This window comes from Crinia signifera, chromosome 7 (genome assembly GCF_055691185.1).
Source record: "Crinia signifera chromosome 7, ASM5569118v1, whole genome shotgun sequence".
Classification (NCBI taxonomy): domain Eukaryota; kingdom Metazoa; phylum Chordata; class Amphibia; order Anura; family Myobatrachidae; genus Crinia; species Crinia signifera.
Window position 1 is genome coordinate 122778874 of NC_139223.1, and position 17269 is coordinate 122796142.

The 17269-nt window shown below is 42.0% G+C and overlaps 1 protein-coding gene across 1 annotated transcript in view; it reads left to right on the forward strand.

The window, feature by feature from the left end:
• Positions 1-808: 808 nt before the first annotated feature.
• Positions 809-17269, forward strand: part of LOC146021230 (keratin, type II cytoskeletal 8-like) — a 42120-nt gene continuing 25659 nt past the window's right edge. Inside the window, exon 1 of the mRNA XM_083155025.1 lies at positions 809-1096. Within this exon, the coding sequence (XP_083011151.1) occupies positions 809-1096 (288 nt within the window). The remainder of the gene's footprint in view (positions 1097-17269) is intronic.

Here is a 17269-nt window from a genome sequence, read left to right on the forward strand (position 1 = left end):
TGAGGGCACAGCAAAAATGTACCTGTCTTTCAACACCAATTTATGATGTGTACATTATTTCCTTTCATTGGATCAGGGTTAAGCACTTTGTGGCTCTTTAGTTTTTGTGGAACTACAAGTCCCTGTATGTCCTCCCATTCTTATTCTGCATCAGAGATACTTGCTAGACATTTGCATCCAACTCTGTGAATAATAATAATAGTAAAATAATGACATAAGAAAACAATAAACATAACTGCTATAGTGCGGTTTTGTGCAACAGGTGTTCTGTGTGTAATGTGGCCCTCACAGAGTTTATGTGTGGCCCACTTTGGTTTTCTTCTATGTATAGAGCATTTATACAGGTTTCAAGCAGTAATTGGCAAACCAGCTAGTGCCGTAAGAATGCTACAGTCCCATAATATGTTCTGTGGATTCTCTGTGGGACCAGAAGGATCACTTATTAGGCCCCATTATTACTGTCCACTGCTGCATAGAAAAGCCTTATGTGTGTTCAGCACACAGTGCGTTCCAAGTCACAGAGGTGGGGGGAGTGGTAGGATTATTGTTCCATTAGATGGGAATAAAGAATAAAGTAAACTATTTGCTCATGAGGTGGTGTCACCTGAGGTTTGGGCAGGAGCCAAGGACCAGGCCCTCCTCCATAGGAGGAATATTTATTCAAATATTGTGTCAATAAACAAGAAGGAAAAGTTGACAGGTGTTATATGAACCCGGCTGCTCAGAAGCACATTTTCAGCCCTTGCTGCCTTGCCTCATCTACGTCTCAGACAGAAACTGGTGGCATCTCTTCTAGCTGCAGAGAACCATGAGTCTGTACAACAACCGCTATGCCACCACCAGAGGCTTCAGCAGCAGGTCCCAGGGCTCCCTCTTAGGAAGACCCAGTGTAGTCCGGACAAGCATGGGCTACCAGCCTGGATTGCAGCGAGCAAGCAGTGGTCTGAACATCTCCCGCATTACCCCTGGATCCAGTACATTCTTGCTCTCCTCTCTTCCCAACCTGGAGATGAATCCCAAACTGCACCAGCTGAGGAACCAGGAAAAGGAGCAGATCAAGGGTCTCAACAATCAGTTTGTCAACTTCATAGACAAGGTAACATTTAACACCAGATAGACATCGTCCTGTTCTTATACTGCAGTATTAGTCACTATAAGTAGAGTAATACTAATCCTGCCCCTGGTGATTATTATTACCTTCTTGTACTTGGAGCTGCTTCATGTAAGACATTGGTATTCCTGTTACAACAAATCCAATGCATTTCTGTGGGGTTTTTTCCCCAGTTTTTGATTGTGGATCATTTATATTCAGTGGCGCACGCAATGGGGGGTTTTTGAGTACACAGAAATGCCCCTAGGAGTCCTGCTGAAAGCTGAGGGTCCCCTCTTTCCATGGGTACAAGAATTTTAAAATCGGCCCTTGGGAACCGCAGAGATCTGACTACAAAGCAGTGGTCCCCATCCAAGCCTGTTAATTGCCCTTCCCAGTCAGATATTTCAGGTTCTGTCTGACTTAGAGTTTTTCTGAGGGTATATTCCAAAAGTTGGGACTCTCTCCCTTTGATGGACACTAGTAGCTTGTCTCTACTGTGCCCAGTACCAGAGATATTAGCCTTCCAACAGCTGGTTACTGCTCCAGCTCCACACACCTGGTATGTAGTTTTATATACTCGTTGGCAGATTGCTCTGCCTCCTGAAATCTGATCCCCTAGTTCCCAATACCATTTGGTAGGTGGGATTCTCTAGTTTATAATCCATTAAAATCTAAGAAATCTAGTTCCGGGAACTGGAGATATCTGCAGTCAAGCAAGCTGTCCTCCCACCAGACAATTATGAATAATAAGCCCACTCCACTATACACCCCTCCTCTGCATATTAAACATCCTCTACCACCCTGGAAGTTATGTATCAGGGCCCCTTCATTCAGCCCAATGCCCCCTTCTCCCACCATCTGTGCAGTAAAGGGGTAATTAGTGGAAATTACTGATCCAGGCACTACATGCTGAGCGGTTGATATAATTCCCCCTACCACCTGCGGGACATCAAAGCTTCCCCCACCCCTACCGCTGGAGAATCGGTAGGGGCCCCAATACATTGCTATACCCAGGGGTCTACACTGCTGTTGACGCCCCTGTATGTATGTATGTATATATATATATATATATATATGTGTATATACACATATATATGTATATGTATATTGAGGGAAGCAAGGAGGCGGCACTCAGCAGACTAAAATTAAAACGTCCTTTAATCCAAGTCTGCTGAGTGCCGCCTCCTTGCTTCCCTCTGTTTGCTGGTTCTCCACGGACCTTCACCTGGAAGGCACCGCAGCCCTTATTCCAGTATTTGACTTAGTCGTTTGATTGCTATGAGTGCCGGGTCTGTATATGTACATGTACAGTATATATATATATATATATATATAAAAGGGTTTTTCAAAACGGCACTCATACAGTCCAAGGCAACGGTGGTGCAGGGTCCAGCCACAGCAGAAAATAGAGACAAACTTACCCAACCTTGCAGAAGGGAAGAAGACAGACCAGCACTCGTTTTTGAAGAAATGATTTGTATTAGAAAATGCTCACAGCATGGTAAACATCTTTAGGAACATCAGACAGACCCGACAGTCTGTTTCAACTGGACTCTAACCAGTTTTCCTCAGGGGTACAGAGCAGCAGCTCACACAAGCAGTATTTAACATAAAAAAGGCGCCAGAAAACCAATGAACATTCAAATTAGCGCTGTCACTCAGCACCACGAACGGAGCTGAGAGCGTCATGTTGCAACATGACGCTCTCAGCTCCGTTCGTGGTGCTGAGTGACAGCGCTAATTTGAATGTTCATTGGTTTTCTGGCGCCTTTTTTATGTTAAATACTGCTTGTGTGAGCTGCTGCTCTGTACCCCTGAGGAAAACTGGTTAGAGTCCAGTTGAAACAGACTGTCGGGTCTGTCTGATGTTCCTAAAGATGTTTACCATGCTGTGAGCATTTTCTAATACAAATCATTTCTTCAAAAACGAGTGCTGGTCTGTCTTCTTCCCTTCTGCAAGGTTGGGTAAGTTTGTCTCTATATATATATATATATTTTTTTTTAATTATTATTATTTATATACATTTGGTCTATCTATAATACTTTAACTAACCCGGCATATACTGGGTCACCTAAGTGTCCATCTCTGTGCTTTGCTCCGCCCCTCTGGAAACCCTCTGAAAATCCTGTGTTTGCCCCTAATATTGTTTCTATATTTGTGATTGTACAGTAGCTGACTTTTTTTATATTTGTGTGTGGTTAACACTGCATCTTGTAGATTTATGTTTCGCTCCTCTTTACCTCTTCCTACCACTGTCCTCAGTCTCGATGCACCACCCTCTTCATAGTTTATAAGTAGTATTTGTAGGGTATTTGTAAGGGTTCTACATGCCCACATGGCATTGGCCTCACCTCCTCCACTTTTCATAATAGGCTCTTGAACATTGTTAGTTCCAGGTTCATTAGGCCCTTAATCCAGCCCTGGGCAGAGCTCTTTCTACCCAACATTGATGGAGATGCCCAGCATTTTGCGAATGCCCTCTGCCCGCCTCCTCTATGCTCCCCCCTGAAAGTGCCACAGAGACTATGCAAGTCTCTGAAGGTCCCCGCACAGAAGCCTACACATGCGCATAAGCGAATATGCGCTTGCACAGAGCTTCAACATCGGTCCCCACGCGAACATGCAGGGGACCAAATAGACCAGGATCAGACCCTAAGCCAGATGAAATTGAATTTGCAAAAATAGATTGCAATGGCCTAGCTATTTCCATGCTCACTTCCCTTAAAACTCTTGGGTGAATAATACCTTCTGGTCTCGGTGAATTATTTCATTTAATGTCGGTAAGTCGTCTATGGACTTTTTCCTTCAAAACTTCTACATCTAATAACTTTGCATTATCATTGCTAATGGTGTTTATAAGTTCCCGCGTATCTTCCTTTCTTGTAAATACTCATGTGAAAAAAGTGTTCAGTTCCTCTGCTATTGTCTTATCATACCTAGGGCCATATTCTCTAAGCTTCAAAAGTGATAAAATGGAGAGTGATAAACAGCCAGCCAATCAGCTACTACCTGCCATGTCACAGATTGTGTTTGAAAAATGTCAGAAAGGAGCTGATTGGCTGGCTGTTTATCACTCTCCATTTCATCACTTTTGAAGTTTAGAGAATCCTTTCATATTTGTTGTGTATTATTGGTCCAGGGTACTCTTTTAAAATAAATAATTTTTTATCCACATTGGTTTAAACCAGGCAAGTCCAAACTTGGGACTTGTAGTTTCACAACAGCTGGAGGGCCACAATTTGGACATGCCTGGTTTAAACCTAATGATTTTCCCCTTATTTACCATTGGAAAAAGCTTTGTTAAGTGTTTCCAGTAACAACTTAAAGGTGTCACATACTATGGGGCCAATTCAGGCCTGTTCGTACAGACCTGAATTCGGCCCTGTACCCGATGGTGGGGGACTGTGCATGCGTAGTTTTACACTTGCCAGGGCAGTCACTAAATGATAAGCAGGCAGGGGGTGGTCGCTGGGGTCCACCCAGCGTTTTATGGGCGTGGGGGGCGCCCATGGAAACGCTGGGAAGACAGGCCTGCCCATGCCTGCTCAAATCACATCACGTCAGAGCCTGTTCCTATTGTATGCGTACACATCTGCTCTCATGGTGGCAAGGGGATTTGGGCAGCGGGGGGGGGGCATGCGTTTGGCGAGGTGACGTTTACCAGCGAATATATGCAGCCTACCAAGCATGTCTGAATTACCCCTATGTACTTTAGCAGCTGTCAGAGCAGGTTGAAATTAGCTTTCTTGAAGTTGAATGTTCTATTTTGTACCTTATATTACTGTTTCGGAAAACTAATTCTAGTCAAGTAGTCACTGTTACCCAGGTGTTCTCTTACTGTCGTATTTGCTATTTTATCTACATTATTAGTCAGTACTAAGTTCAATATAGCCCCCCTCTAGTTGGTTCCTCCACTGTTTCCATTAGCTGCAGTGGCGTAACTATAGAGGGTGCAAGTGCTATGGGGGGTCTTGGGGGGGGGGGCAAGGCAATCCCCTGCACCCTTTTCTTTTATCTAATTTTTTTTTTTTAATTGAGCCGACCATCAGCGGAGACGATGGCAGCGTGTGCGGGGAACAGGGCGCCTGGAAGATAGAGTGCTTGACCCAGTGCTGAGCAGCTATTGCTGGGGACCCACCGCCAGGCAGAATTCGCATAGGACCAGGCTCCGGGCAGATAGTGAGGGGATTGCTAGAAAGCAGGATATATCGGGCGCTTGTAAAAAATAATAAATAAAAATACAAAAAGAATTTTGTAAAACGGAGATTTTTTGTGGTGGAGAGTGATAGAAATGGGAGAGATAAAGTCAACCAGATGGTTGCTGAGATTATTATTGGGGGTGCTGTTTGAAATTAAATGGAAGAAGGGGGATAAAAGTGAAGGATGGGAATAAAAATAATAATAAAAATAAAATAAAATAGTAAAAATAAATAAAAATAAATCCAAATAAAATAAAAATAAATAAATAAAATGAATTAAAGAAAAATAACTGGGCTGAAATTAACGGTACTGATAAATCAAATAGAATAGAATAGAGTGAGAATGAATGACTAGAGTTCAGTAGGAGAAAAATAAAATAATAAAATTAAAAGTAATGGACGGACAAACAAAAAACACTTATTGCGGCATGTTTACAATCCTTTGTTTGAGAAGGTAAGGAGGGAACAGTCCAGTATCTCTCACTCACCCTAACTAGTCTTGCCTGGGGTCCGTTTTGGTGGACGCTCCGGGCGGCAGCGGGCGGTAGCAGACGGCACGGGTCCTGCGCTGTCAATTGCCGGCTTCTGTCATATAGCTTGTAGCGTGCGGCAGAGCGGCGGCTTGTAGCGGCTGTCAGACTTGGCTTGCTGCTAGTTCTGCTGGATCTTCTGGTCCCTCCTAGAAACACATCCAACGCGTTTCACATCGGGTAGATGCTTTGTCAAGGATGACTGTGTTTAGGGCTTGATGCTTTTTATAGCATAATTATTTCTGGTACAATGGGGCATTTTTTAATCAGGACCAGGGGACCGCAATGGGAACTTCTTTCGCACCGAGTTATGCGAATTTGTTTGTGTCAAGATGGGAAGATACGGCCATCTGGAAGAACAACATATACCTGGAGAAAATCCATTGCTGGAAACGGTATATAGACGACCTCTTCTTCATATGGGAAGGATCACCAGAAGAACTAGAAGAATTCAAACTACACATGAACAGCAACTCACTCAACCTTGAATTCACAACGGTGGACAGTAAAGACATGGTTGTCTTTTTAGATTTAGAAATCTACATAAAAAACAAGAAGATTCAAACCAGAACACACATAAAAACTGTGAATGGGAACAATATGCTGGCACATAACAGCAATCACCATCAACAATGAATAAGTAACATCCCAGGAGGACAATTTCGTCGACTAAGGCGTAACTGTACAGAAGATGAAGTATTCGAACATCAAAGCAAAGACATGGAAAAAAAGTTCCTTCAAAAAGGATACAAGCAAAACTTTCTACAAACACAAATAAAGAATACAAGAGACTTGAAGCGAGACGAACTAATCAGTTACAACCCAAAAAAGACAAAGGAGATGCCATTGACATTCATCACAAAATACAACAGCAATCACAGAACCATCGAAGAAATGCTACATAAACACTGGCATATATTAATGCTAGACGAACAACTAAAAGGAAATCTGACAACTAAACCCAAAGTGGTATATCGGAAGGCAAATAATCTAAAACAAGCACTAACGAGCAGCTACCTTCCAACAGAAAAAAAGAAGAAAAAAACAACAAAAGGTTTTTTCCAATGCACCAAATGCACAGGATGTAAAAACCAACAAACAAGTACAAAACCAATTAAAGAATTCTCATCAAACCAGAATAAAAAAGTCTTTCAAATAAATGATCAGCTCTCCTGCAACACAGAAGGTGCAATCTATCTTTTAGAATGTCCATGCGGCCATCAATATGTTGGGCAGACCAAGAGGAAATTAAAAACAAGAATCACAGAGCATATTTATAATATCAAAAGAGGACTAAAAACCCATAGTGTCTCTGCCCATTTTTTTGAAAGACATAATAAAGATCCGAGAGGCCTCACCTTTATGGGAATCCAGAACATAACCCCACATTGGAGAGGAGAGGATATAGTATCCACCCTAAAAAGGACAGAAACAAAATGGATCTATCTCCTGGACACCCTTGAGCCAAAGGGTCTAAACATTGACATTGAGCTCAAAGCATTTCTATGAAAAGAATTCCCCTGCAGATAAACTCCCTTCTTCTTCTCATCCTATTTTTTATTTCTTTTGCTTTTTGTTTTATTTATTTATATAAATTTTTTTGTTTTTTGCTCTTTATTATTTTTATTATTATTATCTTTATTTTTATTTTATTTTGATTTATTTTTATTGTTGTTTTTGTTTTGTTACTTTTATTATTTCCATTTTTATTTTATTTTATTTTTATTTCTATTTTTATTTATTTATTTTTATTTATTTTTAATCTTAATTTTATTTTTATTCACCTTCCTTATATGTATTTATTTTATATCCATTTTTCTTCATTACTATCAATGTTCTGTGTACTTTCTTTGTGTAATTTTTCTGTTTTTTTTGTGTGTCATATTTTATTTACTGTTTGTCATTGCGCATGAAAAGATTTTAAATTACCTTTGAAAAAAAGAAAAAAAAAGAGCCATGAGGTTGCCTCCGAATTAAGCAAAAGCGATTCTGGGCACTTCCGTTTTACTAATAAAGTTTTTATGCTATAAAAAGCATCAAGCCCTAAACACAGTCATCCTTGACAAAGCATCTACCCGATGTGAAACGCTTTGGATGTGTTTCTAGGAGGGACCAGAAGATCCAGCAGAACTAGCAGCAAGCCAAGTCTGACAGCCGCTACAAGCCGCCGCTCTGCCGCACGCTACAAGCTATATGACAGAAGCCGGCAATTGACAGCGCAGGACCCGTGCCGTCTGCTACCGCCCGCTGCCGCCCGGAGCGTCCACCAAAACGGACCCCAGGCAAGACTAGTTAGGGTGAGTTAGAGATACTGGACTGTTCCCTCCTTACCTTCTCAAACAAAGGATTGTAAACATGCCGCAATAAGTGTTTTTTGTTTGTCCGTCCATTACTTTTAATTTTATTATTTTATTTTTCTCCTACTGAACTCTATCCATTCATTCTCACTCTATTCTATTCTATTTGATTTATCAGTACCGTTAATTTCAGCCCAGTTATTTTTCTTTAATTCGTTTTATTTATTTATTTTTATTTTATTTGGATTTATTTTTATTTATTTTTTACTATTTTATTTTATTTTTATTATTATTTTTATTCCCATCCTTCACTTTTATCCCCCTTCTTCCATTTAATTTCAAACAGCACCCCCAATAATAATCTCAGCAACCATCTGGTTGACTTTATCTCTCCCATTTCTATCACTCTCCACCACAAAAAATCTCCGTTTTACAAAATTCTTTTTGTATTTTTATTTATTATTTTTTACAAGCGCCCGATATATCCTGCTTTCTAGCAACCCCCACAGTTATCTACCGTATTGGGCCGCTCAAACACAGCGCAGACCAGTTTGTGGATTCACATCCAAAACCCCATAGATAGTGAGGGGAACCTGGCACCAGCCGGGCAGCGCACAGTTGCTGTGGGAGACAGCATGTGCAAGGGACCAAGTGCTGGGCAGCTACAGCTGGAGACTGTGCTCTCATTCTCTCTCTCTCTCTCTCTCTCTCTCTCTCTCTCTCATTCTCTCTCTCTCTCCCAGCGCTTGAATCAGACCTTGTCACTAGGCTGCGTGTGTAGCAGGTTAACGCCGGACCAGTAAACCACTGCGGCCACACAAATACCTGTACTGGGATGCATCTGTTTGCATGTGGCCACAAGATTTTGCTATGGAGCCCACAAAGTGCTAGTTATGCCACTGCTTAGCTGAACTACCTGTCTCATTTCTCCAATCTATGTCTGGATAATTGAAGTCTCCCATAATGAGAACTTGGCAATTTTCTGCTGCCCTTTTTATTTGTTGTAAGAATAACTCATCTAACTCTTTAATGTCAGGTGGTTGCTAGTATATAATATAACCAATAAAATATTTTAATTATTGCATATCCATTCAATGGAGCACATCACTAGCATTCTGAAAGGCTCTTCCAAAAAATTCATAAGGGTTTGGGATCCCTGGACCAACCATTTTAATATGCCTCCGGCTTTTCAATAAATAAACAGTTCTAGATTGACTGTCTCCCTATCTGTTGCTTCACCCGGATGATTGAAGCCAGTAAGGTGGACCCCCCTTTCCCATTCTTTCTCCCTTCCCATCTTTTTTCCTCCTTTTTCTTCTCCCTCCCTACTCATTTTTCTTGTTCTATCTTTTCTATATCTTTGATTGTCTTATAAAATTATAAAATTGTAGTGATGCCTCTATATTGTACAATGTATACACAATTTCTTCCTACTTTGTACTTTATGAACCTCTGCATAGGTTCCCTATTTTGCTCATATCTTGGTATCTCTTGGCATTTCACTAATAAAATTTATATTAAAAAAATATTTTAATTATTGCTACCCCTTGATATCTCCACCCATAAAGCCTCAGTGCTGTACGCATCAGTCATCTCTTTTATTAATAAATCAATGTGAGTTTAACATACAGACAGATCAAACCACCTCTTTTAAGGATTGAGGGCCAGATGCACATATGCTGGGTACACACCAGAACGATTTGGTCTCAATAACCCTCATTTCGATACAATCTTGACCAATTGGATGTAAATTGGGCATGTTTTGGCATGTTTTATATCCGATTCCGATCCGATGCGCATCCCTGCTGGTCGTTTTGCAGATCCTACCTGCTGCAGTCAGGATTTGAAAACGACCCAGGCAACTGTGTACAGATCGGAATCGTATGGTCATCTCACAATCTGCTCACAATCATGATCGTTCTGGTGTGTACCCTACATAAGCTTCATAAAGTGATGTAGTGGAGAGTGATAAACAACCAACCAATCAGCTCCTGCCTGACATTTTTTAAACACAGTCTGTGACATAGCAGTTAGGTGCTGATTGGTTGGTTGTTAATTACTCTCCATTTTATCACTTTCTGAAGCTTAGTACATCTTAAGAATCATTGCACCACGTCTCTGTAATTCCTATCATATCATATTGCTCTTTTCTAGCTAATAGTTTGAGTTCACCCATTTTTCCTGATAGACTTCCTGCTTTAGCAGGTAAACATTTTAGTCTGTTACTTTCTGTGAACTTCTACTTATTCTTCTGACTTATTATTAGTGATTGTATTATCTGTCTCCCCTACTCTGCCCGTTCCACCTACACCACCTCGTGAATTATGTTGTCACCGACCTTCCTACTCTTGGTTTCTAAAGTTTCTAAGCCATCAATACTCCCCCCCCCCCCCCCCCCCCAAGCTCTCGACCAAAGATTCCTCCAACCTAGTTGACCCAATGTAGAGCAGTACTTAACAGGAATTACTTTCCAACTTTTCAGCACACAGAACTTAAACAAAACAAGCATTGTATTCATATGCTGTAAAGTGCACTGCAAGAGTCAGTGGAATATTCTGGTTCACTCCTTCTGGCAAATTCCTTCTTAGATGGACAAAACCATGTGCATTGCAGGGGGGGCAGAAAATTAGATTTGGGTGAGTTATTTTGTTTCTGTGCAGGGTAAATACTGACTGCTTTATTTTTACACTGCAATATAGATCTCACTTTGAAGTAAAACCCCACCCAAATCTAATTCTTTCTGCACAAGTAACATCTACCCCACCTGCAGTGCACATGGTTTTGTCCATCTAAGAAGGAATTTGCCAGAAGGAGTGGACCAGAATAACCACCTCAATTTTGTGTATTGCTGACAAAAGTACAGTATGTTCACCATACTAAAGACTTTAGTCTTTAGAACATACAATAAGATAAGTAGAACCAGCCGCGCTGGAGGTGCTGCCACCCCCAAAAAAGATTGGGGTAAACAACAACTGCATGTAAAGGGTGGCGGGCCTAGGATCGTGACTCCCATTCTCGGCATTTTGGGGGCGTGCATAGTGCTCCCTAAGCAGCTGGGCAGCCCCCAGCTCCCTCCCTGCTCAGTAGAGATGCTGTGCATATGTGTACAGCATCTATTCAGCAATCACCAGCTGATCTGAAGTGCAGTGCAGCAGCGATTGCTGGCTCCCCCAACTGCCCCCTACCCACGGGACACTGCGACCAGTGGGAGGGACAGCGGGATAGTCTCCAATTAGCTGTAATCGGGACAGTTGGGAGGTATGCATACAGTATACAAATAAACTCAATGTCCACATTACTAGGTAAGCCTGTATTCTTACCCATTAAGGGAAATATCTCACAGTCCCTGCACTACTTGGGTGCATCGTCCTTCCACTGTTCACTGCTTCCTACCTGCTGTCACGGTTCTGGTATTCTCTGGATCTGGATGCTGGGTATGAGCTGATGCTTACAGGAAATGAGAAGACTTGATGTTAATCTTACTTATAGGTTATACAGGGTATCAGACACACTAGCGACACAAAGGAGATTAAGCTGCTGTTGACGCAGCGAAACGCGCCAGTGGTCTACACTACATTGGATCCATCTTTCGCCCCAAATACCATTGGAGACCAGCTCAACGCTGGACCACTTATTATTGGCCTGAGGGAATGCCTACTCCCCCTCCCCAGGAATATTCACCTCATCAAACATTCACCAGATTAAAACACCTATTGAACTACTTCCAAAGGAATGGGGATTGCTACTGTACCCCACTGAGCTCCAAAAAGCAACTGAGGTACCGGGGACATATCAGTATTGCAGCCATAATTATCATTGAGGCACTGGAGCTATACAAACACTCCCCGCACTCCTCATTAAGGGACAATCCACTCAGGGCACACTAGGAACAGACTCCAAGCGACATATGTGAGATTCAACTATTAACATTGATCCAATGAGTGTTGCTTTAAATTTGCTATGTTTTAATATATTCTATTATATTACTTAATATATTCTAATATATTCTATTACTTTTTATTAAATTGTTTTTGATAAATTGACCAAACATCTGGAGTTAAATTATATTTTAAGAGCTGTCACCCCCTTCTTTTCCTTTCTTTTGAGTATATTTTTATTGGGAGAGTGACTTAGTGCCGGACGGGGTCCCGACAGTCGGGATCCCGACAGTCATTTACCCGACGTCGGGAACCCGACTGTTAAAACACCGACAGACGGGTTCCCGACGGCCTCCGGCTATTCTGCCTCGTGGGGGTCCATGACCCCCATAGAGGGAGAATAGAATAGGTAGCGAGCGTAGCGAACCACCGTGCCCACAGCGTAGCGAGCGCAGCAAGCCTGCAAGGGGCTTTGTTGTGCTCGCCATGCTGTCTGAGTCCGGACAGTCGGGATTCCGATGTCGGGCTAATGACTGTCGGGATCCCGACTGGCAGAACCCTATTCCACACCCGAGTGACTACCCTCAGTTTATTGTGATAGCAGCTACTCCACAGAGCGCCTCTTTGTATAATTTGATATTTTCTTCTTGCTTCCATAGATCATCAATAAACTCATCTATATTTCCACATAGTGCTGAATGGTTTGACATGGTCCATATAGTTGATCTCCCAAATTATAGTTAGATATTATACATGTTATGTACATTATTATAATATAAAAGAGAATATATATTTCAGATTTATAATTCCAATACAGAAAAAAAAGATAGAAGGGTAATGTTAAAAGAGTAAAATTATACATATATAATATTTAATATAGGGTTGATGGCATATAATAGAAACATAGAATTTGACGGCAGATAAGAACCATTTGGCCCATCTAGTCTGCCCCTTTTTTATAATTCAGGTAATCTCAACCCTTTTTGATCCTTATTTCTTTGTAAGGATATTCATATGCCTATCCCAAGCATGTTTAAATTGTACTACTGTCTACGGTGCCTCTACCACCTCTAATGGGAGGCTATTCCACTTATCCACTACCCTTTCTGTGAAGTAATTTTGGTACATGTTTCCTAGCAGGGTGTCAAGATTTATTACGCACCCAAATGTACTGAAATCGCATCGCATCGCATGACTTATAGTAGTAGCATGCGATGCGATGCGATTTTGCTTCCTGTCATTCCCACCCCCTGTCAGATCCTCTCAGAAATCACTCTGAGGTGATACTCTGTCGTGAGAAGAGGTGTACCTCAGAACTGGTGGTAATAATCATATTATTTAGAATAAAAACATAAATAAAAATAAATATAAGAACAAAAATTATTAAATAAGGTATAGAGATTCATTAAAACAATAATATTTTTATCAGCTATAATTGATTCATTCTATAAATTGGTCTCAATTAACAAACTTACACATATATGCATAAAAGACCAAATTGTTATAATGTTCCCGGGCGAGTGGACACACCATTACAGACAGGACAGGATTATCTACTAGGAGGAAAAGGCAAACACCTACTTGGTACATCAGGACATCCCTGCAGGCTTAGCCTAAACATCAAGGATGCTTGGATTTCTTAAGCTTGAATGTAAATTGCAGCACCACAGTGGTACAGAGTGCTGGCCTGAGGGTGGATCCGAGCACATGTTATCGGATGCGCCACATGGTAAATGCAGGCATGGATGTGGCTACTGCTTGCAGCAGTAGGAGGAGCCCTGGTAATGCTGTATTTTTGGATGTTGGAAAATATTCTTGTGTTTGGATAAAAAAAAGATTCTCCTCAGCTCATGTGCGTATGTAGAGTCTTGAACCATTATCTTGCCTCGGAATAGGGCCATGATTCAGGATAAGGTATTCATGAGCGCCTCAATATTTTGCTGTTCAAAAAAACCCCAATAGTTTTGTTGTAATGCTCTATATAATAGATTACTAGCCCTTTGTCTGCAGTTGACATTTTATTTGAAGGCAAATATCATTTTCCCAGCCATGTACTTGCATTTGGGAGACCCAGGAACACATTCTTGTTGTATGAACCTGTGTGAGACGTTAACCACAGAGGTCTGATTGGCATAACCCCAGGCTGGGTGTTGATAGAGAATAATGGTGGGAAAATGAATGTAGGAACCAGGCAAATAATGGGCATGATCTTATTTCATTACTGAGCTATTGTGAACAATGTCCTCAGTAAACAGAGTTTGGGCAATCCCAGTTCAGGATCCTCCCTGACATAGCTTACAACTAGCCTGCTGCATAGAAAACACCCATATGCAAACTGGCTGCACACCTGCACTAAATCCTTTATGTAGGATCAGTTTTAATCCTTGTATAGTTCTTAGTGGTTGGCCCCAGTCCACATGGGTCAAGCATACTAGCCAGGTGAGCCAAGTGTGTAAGGGGATTGATAACTATTGGGGCCACATGGATGGTGTGTGATATAAACTCCATACACACTAACAGATATATCACCCACTCCATTGAACGGGCAGTATATATGTAGTGCATCGTTCACAGACCTATCGCGACAGCCAATGCTGACATATCTTGCAGATATATTGGAAAGTCTGGAAGTGTGTATGGGTGATCCATACACACACCGCTAGACATTCCACCTAGGCAGCAAACTTGAGGCAACAGTATGGGCAGTAGAGTTAGGCAATGGTTAGTTTAACAGCCTCATAGTTATTGGATCATGTATTCAATTTTAGTCAAGGCCCTATCAGTGTGTGCTGTGGCATATGCATACTCAACACTATGCTGCACTGCTCCATCCTGGTGTCAGGCCTGTTTTCTGCATGAGCTTTAACAGGTCTTTACAGGGCTTTTTGCGTGGGGGCTGATCTGTGCTTTTGGGGTTCTGTTGCATTCCCGCTGGCTCCGTATAGTGGGCACCTCCATATTAATATCTGTCAGCTGACTGCTGATCAACTAGATCAGTGGTTCCCAACCCTGGTCCTCAAGTACCCCCAACAGTGCATGTTTTCAAGGTCTCCACACAGAATCACAAGTGGTATAATTAGCTCCACCTGTGGATCTTTTCAAATGTGTCTGAATAATGAGTGCACCTGCTGGGTGACCTGGAAAACGTGCACTGTTGGGAGTACTTGAGGACCAGGGTTGGGAACCAATGAACTAGATTGAGTGTGGTCTTTACTCAGCTGATCCTTTCCACCAATCTCTGCACAGCCTGGGTTATTAAAGGGAAAGAGGATGCAGATGGTCAAACTCATGGATATTGCTCTATTTATCCCTTTACTCTGTGCACCTCAGTCAGTACTAGCACTACCGGTTCCAGCCTTGTTCATGTTTTCTAGCATCTAGCATTGTGGATTCCAGCACATCTCCTTTAACAGCATTACTGGTTCCTGTTCCAGCACTACCGGTTGCAGCCCAGTTCCTGTACTAGCACTACCGGTTGCAGCCCAGTTCCTGTACTAGCACTACCAGTTGCAGCCTAGTTCAAGTACTAGAACTAATGTTCCAGCTCGGTACCAGTTTCAGCACTACCAGTCCCAGCCTAGTTCCTAAATCAGCAATACCGGTTCTAGCCTCATTCCTGTAAAATTGCTGGTTTTTCGAGCCCGGCTCCTATATTATTATTACTGGTCACAGCCCAGTACCAGCATTTTCAGTCCCAGCCCGGACCCATTGCCAGCTTCTCTGGTTCCAGCTAAGACCTAGTTGGTTCCAGCCCAGACCCATTACCAGCACTATCGCTCCTAGCCATGCCCATTACCAGTTCAGCCCTTTCTACATTTGGAATTAATATATGAAGAAGAGTTATATTGGACCACCTTATTTCCAGCCCTGACAAGCCATTGTTGTCCTGGATGATCCATGAATATTAAATCTGTTATATGTGTGTATATGTGGAATATAGACTAATGTGCATTGGGGCAGGAAATATAAATGACCAAATATTCTTTATAAGAGACTCATTTAGAATGAATAACTGCTGCTGTTTTCGGGGATGGGGAGTAACGTCAAATAGTAAGTATCCTCCAAATGTAGGACTGTTGGAACACAGCAGATATCTCCTATACCTGCTGCGATCACTCCATTCCCACATGAATTTCTATGGTGACACGATGCTGTGAGATTTATCAAGTCCCGTTTCACTGCGTCCTGCAGCTTTATCAAAGGTGATAAACTTTGATAAAGCTGCAGGACGCAGTGAAACGCGTTAGGAGATTTATCCCAGCCTCTGGATACCACTGTGAATTGCCCCCTTTTTGTGGACATCATTTCACTTTTCATTCCATCCTTTGGACACCTTCATTGGCGGACACCGTGCACAGCAACTCCAGGTGAACAACATCTACACCAGTGAGAACCACCACTGTGCACGGAAGCCATATTCCACACCTGTGCTGACACATCTACCGGGTACACCGCTCCAGAGACTCCTCCGGTGATTTGAGTCAAACATCATTCTCTCACCCCAAAAAGAGGACAGAAAAACACCAAGTGAGCGACATTTCCTCCAGTGGCAAACATATACAGCCGCAGACATCGTGAGGACCCCCGGTTTTGTTATTCAGAAAGGATCCTAATCCATCAATTGGTAACGTGCACTTACCTGTCCCCCAAAAAGTGATCACTTATAATATATTCCAGACGTATCCATTGAGGCGTGGCTATCATATTCATTCATTCCAATTTACTTTTACTTCCCCACCCTACCTGTTATATTACTGTTTTTATGCATTATTGTAATTTCATGTGAATTTTTTATAGTAAAGTTTGTTATACTTTTCCAAATATTTGGTATTGTCAATCATTACAAGCGCTGCTCGACTCGCCTAGTGCGTGTCTCTTTTCGTCTTTGCTTTTGAGTGGGGAGTGACTGCCCCCACATTTGAGCAGCTGCTTTTTTGAAGATACAGTTCTCTGCCGAGCGCCTGATTATTCCTAAGTGAATATATCTTATATATCTATCTATTTTTATTAATAGTCTGTCACTTTCCACTGTGCTACAATGCCTCACATACTGTATGCCTGTGCTACTTCTTCTCCACAGGTTTCCCATTGTTACCACATAGGCTGCAAGAACCATGGGAATGGCCAATGTTTCATGGGCATCCCCATGCAAACGCTGGCCATTCCCATGTAAATGCGGCCATGATGGAGTGTGCCGGTGGTGGGCGCCTCAAGTCACATGATGTCAGCCACCCGCCCTGTCTTCGTCCAGGCACATGCAAATATAAGTCT